This window comes from Lissotriton vulgaris, chromosome 3_1 (genome assembly GCF_964263255.1).
Source record: "Lissotriton vulgaris chromosome 3_1, aLisVul1.2, whole genome shotgun sequence".
Lineage (NCBI taxonomy): Eukaryota > Metazoa > Chordata > Amphibia > Caudata > Salamandridae > Lissotriton > Lissotriton vulgaris.
In genome coordinates this window covers 794,201,688-794,213,130 of record NC_141689.1, presented here as the reverse complement: position 1 = coordinate 794,213,130, position 11,443 = coordinate 794,201,688, and the positions used below count along the sequence as shown (strand labels likewise).

Here is an 11,443-nt window from a genome sequence, read left to right as displayed (position 1 = left end):
ATTATACAAAAATCCAAAGGGGTTCTAAAAACTCAAATTCCTATGCCAACCCTTTCCAAACTAATCTAAAATCCAAGGGCTACTACACCCTGAGGGATTGGAGATGAGGGCACCTATCAGACCCGCTTCAACCACAAGCCTGTCGGATGCACCAGGGCTATGTTCAGCCCTTTAAACAGATGGCCTGAGATTTGCATGTACTCATTAATAGTTATTGATGTCCCGAATGATGATGACCATCAGTCTGGTCAGGCAAGAGGATGTTAGCACCCAGATGACAGCAGCTGCACCTTTTCTCTCAGTCTATAGTAGGTTCCTGCTCACAAAACCTACCATACTAAACTGGCACGAGCTGCTTCTTCAGTCTGAGAAGCAAGAGTCCAGATGAACAAGTAACGTACCCACAGTAAACACTTTCCGGTGGATACTCCATCTAACCGTAGTTTACTTACGTGGGATTACCTCTCAGGGACCAGATTGGATCCAGAAAGCTTTCACCAGCAATGATCCGGCACCTCTTCAAAGTCAAGAGATGCAGCAAGCAGCTCTGCATCAGTTCAAGGTACGCACGACACACATTAAGACCAAATTAAGATCCCACTGTAGTATCACAAAATGTTTAAGAGGAAACAAGTGTCAAACCTTTATGAACTTTCACAAAAGGTGGATTAAAAATAAAATTGGATGTCCAGCACACGCATGAAGGACAAAAGGGCTGACAAATAACTCCTGATAGTGCCCACTGCAAGATTATAGTGGGACAAAAACAAAACGAAAGAACATATGACAGCTTGGCTTGCAAAAGGTCAGTCTTCCAGGCACCACACCAAGCCACAAACATGTCCCATCACCCTGCAACGGTGGAGCTCGTGGAAGGGCACGTGGCCGTGATGATATCCACCAGTTAGCAGGTCGGACGCAGTTATCTGCCGCCCCTGAATCTTCATACATGGAGGGGTAGATTGCAAAGATTCAAGTAAAGGAGCCGGACCTACTGCGGGTACAAAAAAAACTTCCAAAGCGTCAAAGTGGAGCAGAAACGTTCTGCGACCACTTGTATGAGGTCTGAACTGAAATGGTTGGTCTCGCTACATGAATGAATCCGTCCTCCCAGGAAACCATCTACAGTACAAGGGCTTCTCGGTTTTCTCTGTTTGCCTGGCGATGAAAGGCACATCTTCCACACAGTGGACTTCGTAAACTTGAAACGGATTGTAAAATCTTACTATACATTTTCTTTGAAAATTACATTTTGAAGACTGAACACAAACAATTTAAAAAATAGCACTTTGTGCAGCAAGAAATAAAGGGACGACAAAAAGACGTCCATATACGTGACAAAAAGGCAGCAAAACACTAGTAATATTCAAAGAAAGTGTCTGGCCCTCGTTTTTTATGCATTGTAGTTCTATGTCCAGTTAACTGGTGTCAAACATCAGACAGGATGCAGCAGCAACAGATTGATTTCTTGATCTGCAGTAGTGAATGCCATGATGCTTTTTTCCCCTCAAACAGTGAGCACATTCACCAACAAGATTCTGCATGTGTGTTGGTGACACGACTATTCGTCATAGGATACATACAGAGGCACAAGCAATGAGGGGAGCAATTTCAAAAGAACAGAGGAGACTGCTTCATTTGGTTTTCAAAAAGGATCATAAAGCAGTAGATCGGATGCTGCCGCCACCTCACAGAAGCAATTTTGCGGGCACTTTTGTAAAAATCGCTGCATTTTCACAAGAGTGAAAATTTCGCGGGAAACCGCGAAATCCTGGAGAGTCTGATTAGGCAATATGACTGAAAGAGGACTATTCACCTGGTTGCCAAATTCAAGAATATCCATTTTTGGAGAGCTGAACTCTAGGTGGATAGCAAACATCCAATAGTGTACTGCTAGTAGGCTATTAATAATGTTAGTGCATTAAGGACAAACAATATATATGTTGAGAACACATGGGCCTTGCTTGCAAGTGTAATATGGCTTTAAAATCCTACTCCATTTTTGAACTGACCAAAGATTTTACAGTGGGTAAAAGGTAGAATGAAAAATATATTAAAGTGGCTGGACAAAGCAAGACAGATTTTGCTGCACTATATTGCCATCCTTTTTCTACAGTGTTTCAGAGTTATATCTCCAATGAAGGGATGCTTCAATCACCAGTGATTGAGGTTAAGGCTTAACCGCTATGGAAGATTACATTATTCATGTTTTACAACCTGTAAAGTTATATGTCCATATTCTTATGTATAATAGTGACCTGAAGTCACCCCTTCAGGAAGAGCAAGGGTGGCTCATGGTCAGTTAACAGAAATCTAGAAAGGTAAGATACATGGGCGTTCAGAAATCACAACATGATGAAAATACCAAACTAAAAATTCAAAATATTTTCTAAAGATGGAGATGAAGTATTATGCAATCTGCAGGGGGTTCTTAAATTGGCAAAAATTGTCAATCCACAGATTCAAACAGGCAGATCAAAGGCCATCAAAATTGGAGCCATTTTCCTTCAACTTGCCTCATTTTAAAGCAATTTCTTAGCACATGCTAAGGTAATTTTTGTTCAGATTCACATAGCCATAATCAAATTTATTTGGGCTTTGCAATTCAAGAAGCCAATCTAGATAATTCTTTTGTAACCTCTGGATAAGAACAATTGTTACTTACCTGTAAACAGGTGGTTCTCCAGTATTGGTGTCTTTCATAGATTGCGCGAGAATCAAGAGGGAGAGAGAGGACCAGATAGCTAGTCCAAATCCCCGGGTTATATGTAAGTAAATCAAAAGGAGACTAGCTAGAAAGGGGTTAGTATGACATTATTTTGTTGTTGTCATAGCGACTCAGTGTTGTTGGCGGTGGCACCTGTTGGGTGTCTTTAGAAAGCCCTCACCCACCAACCTAGTTGGTGGCATGCTTCATCATCGGGCCCACCCAGTGCCACCGGTTATGCGAAGGAGGCACAACAGGTCCCACGCTGAAGCTGACCAGAAATCCTGGCCACCCCTTGCCTCTTCAATAGCCTTGGAGTACAAGCAAGCCTAAAAAAGCGTGATCTTGAGAAGGGAATCCCCCCTCTCACAGTTAGATACACTTTAGGGCGTGTAGACACATAGACTACACTACACTTACCCTAATTTTAAACCTACACATATTTTTATTGTCCTGAAGAAAGCCAGATTAATATAAGGCACTGGCTGAAACATGTTGACACACCAAGGACGTAGGAGGTCGTAACCCGCCTCTAACGTCCCACAGCCTTATTTTTAACCGCTGACGGAGGCCCTTTTAATAAAGTCTTCCCACTCCAGGGACCATCCGCCAAGCCGTTTTAAACTCACTTCTCTACACACCTCACACCGCACACACAGTGACATACCTGCTCCGCTGTAATCAGGCGTCGTAGCACACCCGGGACACGCTAGGTGTCACTGGGTGGGCCCGATGATGAAGCATGCCACCAACTAGGTTGGTGGGTGAGGGCTTTCTAAAGACACCCAACAGGTGCCACCGCCAACAACACTGAGTCGCTATGACAACAACAAAATAATGTCATACTAACCCCTTTCTAGCTAGTCTCCTTTTGTCTTTCATAGATTCACATGCTTGAATATTCCCCGTCGGAGTGTGAGTCCCACGGTAAATAAAATAGCAATAAATACTAAATATATATAATATATAATAAATATATACATTACATAATAAGGATAAACCCAAAATATGCATAGAAGAAGCATAGGGTACCTAACCAAAAAATTCTACATAGGAATGCATGGGAATATGAAAGTTCCAATGCAGCCTATCCTTGTCATTATGTTAGTCCAAACTGCAGCCAATCAGGCGCCAGCAGCCCTCTAGAACCTTCTCCTCAGAGCTCAAGCCCTCAGATTTTCGTAGCACAAGAGTGACCACAGAGTCTATGAGGAGAAGAGAGCCTCTGAGGGGAGGAGGGAGGGTCGCATGTGAATCTATGAAAGACACCAATACTGGAGAACCACCTGCTTACAGGTAAGTAACAATTGTTCTTCTCCAGTATTGGGGTGTCTTTCATAGATTCACATGCTTGAATATAGAATAGTTAGCAGTCCGTATCCCAACACAAAGTTTCCAGAATGCAATGTATAAGCAAAAGGTTGGAATCAACAGGTGTAATAACCCATGCCATAGAAGTTATACAAATATATGTATACATAAAGAAGACATGAATAAACTGGAAACTATTAGGAGGAGGGTAGAATAGAGGCTCACCTTATTGAAAAAGATTACGGAGCACAGCTTGTCCAACTGCGGTATCTCCTTCAGCCATGGCACCCAGATTGTAGTGCTTTGTGAACGTGTGCCTGCTGGACCATGTGGCTGCTCTGCAAATCTGATGCAATGGGACTCCGGCAAAGAGTGCAGTCGAAGAGGCCATAGACCTGGTAGAGTGGGCCCCTACTGCTGTCTGTAAAGGCTTTCCCGCCTTCTGATGGCAGAAAGCAATCGCCGAAGCCACCCAGCGGGCTACTGTAGGTTTGGTGACTGGTCGCCCTTTTTGAAAGCGGCCATAGGCTACAAAGAGCTGATCCGATTTTCGGAATTGGGCTGTTCTGCTGATGTAGAACTTTAAACCTCGCCTAATGTCCAAAGAGTGCAAGCGTTGTTCCGCAGGAGATTGCGGGTTAGCAAAGAAAGACTTCAGTATAACAGGCTCATTAATATGGAAGTCTGAAGGCGCTTTTGGAAGAAAAGGAGGGTTAGTGCGTAAAAGCACAGAATCCGGTTTAAACTGTAGAAATGGTGGTTTGATCGTGAATGCATGCATATCACTCACTCGACGTGAAGACGTCAAAGCAAGAAGAAGCGCGACCTTCCAGGTGGCATACTTGAGGTCTGCTTTATGGATTGGTTCAAAAGGTGCAGTCATTAATTGTGATAGGACAATATTGAGGCGCCACTCGGGAGGGGGACGCCGAACTGGAGGAAAAGTTCGAAGAAGTCCCTTGAAAAATTGACGTATTAACCTGGCTGAACATAGGGAGGTGGAGCCATCATGGCGGAAGCGTGATATTGCCGCCAGAAAAACTCTTAAAGTAGCATGAGACAAACCCGACTGAGCCAGTTGGAAAAAGAAAGGGAGGAGCTCAGCGGGCGTGGCACGCAAAGGATGCACTCCGGCGTCAGCACACCAGTGGCAAAAGCGTTTCCATTTCAACTTATAGGTCTTTATAGTTGATGGAGCCCTGGCCTGAGCAAGGATGTCACGACATTCCTGAGGGATGGTTAGATGTGCAAATTCACAGTGTTCAGGTTCCAGGCCGATAAGCTCAGAGAAGAGGGGTCTGGATGGTAGATTTGACCCCTGTCCATGGAGAGAAGATCCATTCGAGGATGAAGAAGAATGGGTTTGCATTGAGACAGGAGGAGCAGCTCCGAGAACCACGCCTGTCGTGGCCACCTGGGAGCAATCAGAAGGATGTGGCAGGGTTCTCTCCGAATCTTCCAAAGTACTCGTGGCACCAGAGGGATCGGAGGAAAGGTGTAGGCGAAGAGATTCGACCAATCCATCAAAAGGGCATTGCCTTGGGATCCTTTGTGGGGATGCCAACTTGCGTAGGCGGGGCATTTGCGGTTCTCTGTAGCTGCGAAGAGGTCGATTTCCTGGAATCCCCAACGACGAAAGACCATATCGAGTGTTGGCTGGTGAAGTTCCCACTCGTGGTTGGATGATCGGGATCTGCTTAGGGAATCCGCCAGAAGGTTGGACAACCCCGGAAGATTAACTGCGGTGATTGTGACTTGATGATTGATGGACCAGTCCCAAATCGCCTCTGCTAGGCGGGATAACACCGGAGACTTCGTTCCGCCCTGCTTGTTTATGTAATGCATGCAGGTTGTGTTGTCTGTCTGTATGAGAACCGACTCCCCTTGCAGCACTGGTTGAAATGATTTCAGGGCCAAAAAGATAGCCATGAGCTCCAATTTGTTGATGTGCCAGGTCTTCTGGTGCAGAGTCCATTTCCCCTTGACGGAAAGGTTCTGGAGGTGAGCTCCCCAACCCTCCAGAGATGCGTCCGTCGTTCATGTCAGATCCGGGGTGTTGAACAGAAAGGACGTGCCTGCCGCAAGCTGATGTGGTTGTGCCCACCATCCGAGCGCTTTCTTCATGGGAACGGTGATGGTAACCTGATCGTTGAAGGAACCGGTGACTTGACGCCACTGTTCGTCCAGTGCCTGTTGAATAGGTCGTGCTCGTAGTCTGCAATGAGGGACAAGAGCGATGCACGACGAAGCCATCCCTAGAAAGGACTTCAACAAACGGACTGAAGTGCACCTCTTTGTCAGAAGTAGTGAAACTAACCGGAGAATCCTTTGCTGACGTTCCCGGGAGACAAACGCCTTTGCTAGTTTGGTGTCCAGCGTTGCTCCTAGGAAATCCTTGCAAGTTGTTGGCTGCAATTGAGATTTCTCCAGGTTGATGGACAGACCCAAGGAACGAAATACTGTCTGACAAATGGAAGTATGGTGCTGGAGTTGTGAGCGGGATTGCGATTTCAGGAGGCAGTCGTCGAGATATGGGAATATCTGGATGCCTTGGAGACGAAGAAAAGCCATGACCGGAGCCAACATTTTTGTAAATTGGAAATGAAGGTGCCCCACCTTGAAGCGCAGGAACTTTCGATGACCTGCGAGTATTGGGACATGGAAGTAGGCGTCTCGGAGATCGATGGTCGTCATGAAATCTCCGACAGAGAGTAAGGGCACGATTTCTGTAAGCGTTAGCATACGGAAGGTCTGATCCTTGAGATAGTGATCGAATGCTCTCAAGTCCAATATGGGTCTCCATTCTCCGTTTTTCTTGACGATAAGGAAAAAACAGGAATAAAACCCCTTCCCTCTCTGAGACTTTGGTACTACTTCCACCGCACCTTTTTGAATGAGAGGGCGAACTTGATGAAATAGTTCCTTGAGGTGTGGAGGTGGTGGTCCGGAAGGTGGCGTTGGAGGAGGTACCTCGACAAATTCCAATGCATGGCCTTTTTTCACAATGTCGAGTACCCAACGGTCCGTCGTAATGGAGGACCATTGAGAACCAAACAGAGAGATTCGACCTCCAATTCTCCGTTCGACAGACAAGTCATTGACGTTTGTTGGAAGTTCCCCTGAAAGTGGACTTTCCTCGATAGTTTCTGGTAGGTTGCTGACGGGAAGACTGTTGACGGTTTCCGGTGAAATGTTGGTTACCTTGGTTATAGGACCGATACTGACTGCTTCCTCCACGAAAAGTGGATGTAGTGCCACGTCCTCGAGCACCCCGAAAGGGCTGCTTCTTAAATTGAAGGGTACCCAAGGCACGTGCAGTGTCCCTGTCCTTTTTTATGGATTGCAGCGCTTCATCAATATGCGCTCCAAATAGTGACTCGCCGTCATATGGCATATCCAGAATCCTTGTCTGAACTTCCTGTCGAAACGAAGTTGAGCGTAGCCAACCTTGTCGACGTAGGACGGCCGCTCCAGCGAGTTGGCGAAAACCAGTGCAGGCCACATCCACTGCACAATCAATGAGTTCCTCTGAAGTTCTTTCTCCTTCTTGCAGAATCTTCTGCGCTTCTGCTTTGGAAGCATCCGGAAGTAACGCCACATAGGCGGACATATCTGCCCAAGCCTGACGGTCACAATGACCTAAGATAGCCATAGCGTTAGCTACTCAAACCGTTGTAGAGGACATGGAGGAAAACTTACGCCCAATTGCATCTAGGCGACGGCCCTCTCGGTCTGGAGGAGCGGTGATTGTAGACGCTGGATTCATCGAACCTCTCTGAGCTGCCTGCGTAACGACAGAATCGGGCTTAGGTTGACCTGTAAGGCATGCCGGAGATCCCACCGGCGCCTTATATTTCTTTTCCAACCTTGGTAGTTGTGCTGGTAAAGAGTTAGGCGTCTTCATCAATTTGACCCCTTCAGTCCAGATGAAATCTATAATCGGGACTGTGTGTATCCGTTTAAATGGTTGGTTCTTGAAATCATAAAGGAAGCAATCTTCCTCTCTGTGGACTCGTGGTAATTTGAACCGTTGCGCCGCCCTGTCCATTAATTGGTGGAAGCCTGCAAAACCCACTGGAGGAGAATCCCCTGGCGGCACCTGAGAAGGTGATGGTATCTGAGCATGATAGTCATCCCACTCCGCTAAATGTTCATCACCATCCCCATCCACATCCGAAACTTCTCCATCCTCACGCTCTGGAGGATTCTCGTCATCATCATCTGGATAAATTGTTGTGTGAACTCGAACTGATGTACTTCTATGAACAGTAACAGGCGGCGCTGGGTGTGAAGGAGCCAGTGTCGGCTCTGTAACTGGGTTCAACACTGATGGGACAGCAGCAACCTGTGGAGATGGTGGGAATCGCCGATTGTAATCCTCCAACATACTTTGGAGGTTCGATATCATTGATATAGGCAACATCGCAGCTGGTACTTGAGTGAGTTGCTTGATGTTGGCCATACTGTTCCTCTTCATCGTTACTGAAGTCTTGGCACTTTATGTTCAGGTCCGAAAGACTTTGAGCTTGGTCATCAGACTCCTGATCTGAATCAGTAGCAAACAAAGGAGAGGGAGGATTAACCATTTCTCCTTCTGTGAAAGTCCCGAACTGGATTGATTTGCTGGACTGTAGAGGCAATAAAGGCATTGAAGCAAATGAAGAGGCTGGCGTGGAAACTGTGTCCTGCGCACGCGTCGACGGCATGATATCAGTCGTCTTCTTTGAGGGAAGTGATTTTGAGGTCGTCGTCGACGAGGAGACCGTCGACGGAGTAATCTTCATGGACATCGTCGTCGCAGTCGACGGAACCTTCAATTTTAAGGTCTTCGTCGACGGAGCGGTCGTCGACGGGACAGATGAAGCAGGCTCTCTCGTCGACGGGAAAGCCGTCGACGGTACACTAGTCGTCGAGGCCGTAGACGAACCCACAGTCTTCGATCCTTTCGTCGACGACGAACGGGCTGTCGACGAGTGAACTCTTTTCGTCGACGAAGATGAAATCGGAATTATAGAAGAAACAGTCTTTGAACTGAGAACAACTCTCATCGACGTCGCCGAAGCGGACGACGATCCAGAGGCCAGCGTCGTCGCGACTGTCGTCGTCGACTTTGATCCAGAGACAGCCATTCTCGTCGACGGAGTTGAAACTACCGTCGTCGACGGAAAATCAGTTTTCTTCACAGAAAAACTGGAAATCGAAGCAGAAGGAGCCTGAGAGCTATGTCTCGTGGGCCCGAACGTGGTAGGTAACGGTGAAGACACCGCAGGGGTTAAAGCGAGGGATATTTTCCTCTTTTTTTAGAAATGGGGAAGGCACCACCTGCACACTACCACGCTTAGAAGCTGCTTTAGAGTGGGTTGAAACAAGACTTTCAGCATCAGAAAGTATATTGTCTTTATCCTTCAGCCTTTGAAGCCAAACTAGTAAGCGGCCCTCTCTATCCTTAAGAGTTTTCTCTGAGAATTTTCTACAGAGCTTACAGCTTCCCACTTCATGGTCCGGGTACAGGCAGTAAATACACTTACTGTGAGGGTCCTCATGAAATAATCTTAGCTTTCCACAGGATGAACAAGCTCTGAAGAGAGACTTCTTACTTGAAGACATTGTAGAGAACTGGAAAACACTTGAAGAGAAGAAAAACTGAGCAGAGCTCAGGGAGACTCCCTTACACACGACGTGCGGTAGAAAATCTGAGGGCTTGAGCTCTGAGGAGAAGGTTCTAGAGGGCTGCTGGCGCCTGATTGGCTGCAGTTTGGACTAACATAATGACAAGGATAGGCTGCATTCGAACTTTTATATTCCCATGCATTCCTATGTAGAATTTTTTGGTTAGGTACCCTATGCTTCTTCTATGCATATTTTGGGTTTATCCTTATTATGTACTGTATATATTTATTATATATTATATATAGATTTAGTATTTATTGCTATTTTATTTACAGTGGGACTCCCACTCCGACGACGGTGAATATTCAAGCATGTGAATCTATGAAAGACACCCCAATACTGGAGAAACACGCTGCATCTATCACACAGCCACTCAATACAGTCCTCAATTAAGCACAATCTTGAAGGCAACGTACCCACTTCCTGTAGTAGTGCTAAGAGTAAACAATTACAAACCATTTAAAATGTTTTTTTTATTTTTTTCCACATACAAAAAAACACTATTAAAAGTTCCAAATTCTCACAACCCCTTCTACCTCTTTACCAGGGCTCAGACTAAAAAAAATAATTAAAACAGTACTTTCACATGATTAGATATGTTTACTGCTTACATAGCTGCTCTTAAAACCTTTGTAAACCTAAACACTGTACAAAATAGTGGTATAAAAAGTTATATTGAAAATTCCTTTCCATCTCTAACATTACTTAACCTTCAGCGAACAAGGATGTTTAACAAGGGACAATATAAAACAGTACAGTCTTCTTGCTAGAAAAAGCAAACAATGATCCACTCTGTACAATGAGGAAAAAACTGCCCAAGACTTCAAAATGGTAAGTTAAGAAAATAAAAATTCACAGTTCAATGTCAATGATTCACGGTTCGATGTGATACTACAAGCACCCCTTCATGTTGCAAGAAAATAAGGCAATAAATGCAAGTTTTTATAATTTCACAAAGAAAATACAAAAATATATTGTGCTTTTGAGCAGGGTCTTCATTGTAGGGAAGATCTGGATTTTGAAGCTTGTTCCTAGGGCAATCTCACATAACAGAGCAACTTCTGTTTACATCTCTTTGTTCTCCCTAGAAAGGCAACAAAGGTTCAGTTTTAAATTAGGTTGAAAACTAGTAGAACATGAAAACATTTTTTTTAGGGCATGGAGTAAATTCACTTCCCAACACAGGGAAGGGTTGAGTGAGCATACCTTTATTAGGGACCATCAACCACTTATATGGAACCTAGTCCAATAATAATTTGCGTAAATAGTGATGCAATTTTAAGACCACGGTAAAATACGTCTTCTCAATTATAGACTAGTTAAAGAGAAGTGTACTTACCATGAAACTATTTGTAGCTTGTCATGCTGTTGATTCACATGCTCTGCAAGGTCCTGCAATCTAGTGTTGGTATGGGCGTTTACAAGATGTTTAATGTCCTCTTCCGTATCAAGATATCCAGTGAATCTTCACTGAAGACCACAACACATCAGGACAAAGCTTGTCTCACTCACTCTTCTTCCCCCCCCATATAGATGAGAGATGCAAGTAGAGAAGTGTAATTTAAGGTACTCCAACTTTAAGACCTAAAGGTGCCAAATTACTAGATTCCATCTGGAAACAGTTAAAAGGGCTGCTCCGATGGGTAGCTTCTTGCGTGGCAGGCTAGACATTTCCAAAAGTACAAAATATAGCTGCAGACCACTAAACCAATACATCCTGTCAAATTTTAAAATGACATCCCTGCAGGATGTCCA

General features: G+C 45.0%; 1 protein-coding gene across 1 annotated transcript in view; it reads right to left on the bottom strand.

The window, feature by feature from the left end:
• Positions 1-10,146: 10,146 nt before the first annotated feature.
• LMNB1 (lamin B1) overlaps positions 10,147-11,443 on the bottom strand; it is an 81,712-nt gene continuing 80,415 nt past the window's right edge. Inside the window, exon 11 of the mRNA XM_086961108.1 lies at positions 10,147-10,772. Within this exon, the coding sequence (XP_086817234.1) occupies positions 10,731-10,772 (42 nt within the window). The 3' untranslated portion in view covers positions 10,147-10,730. The remainder of the gene's footprint in view (positions 10,773-11,443) is intronic.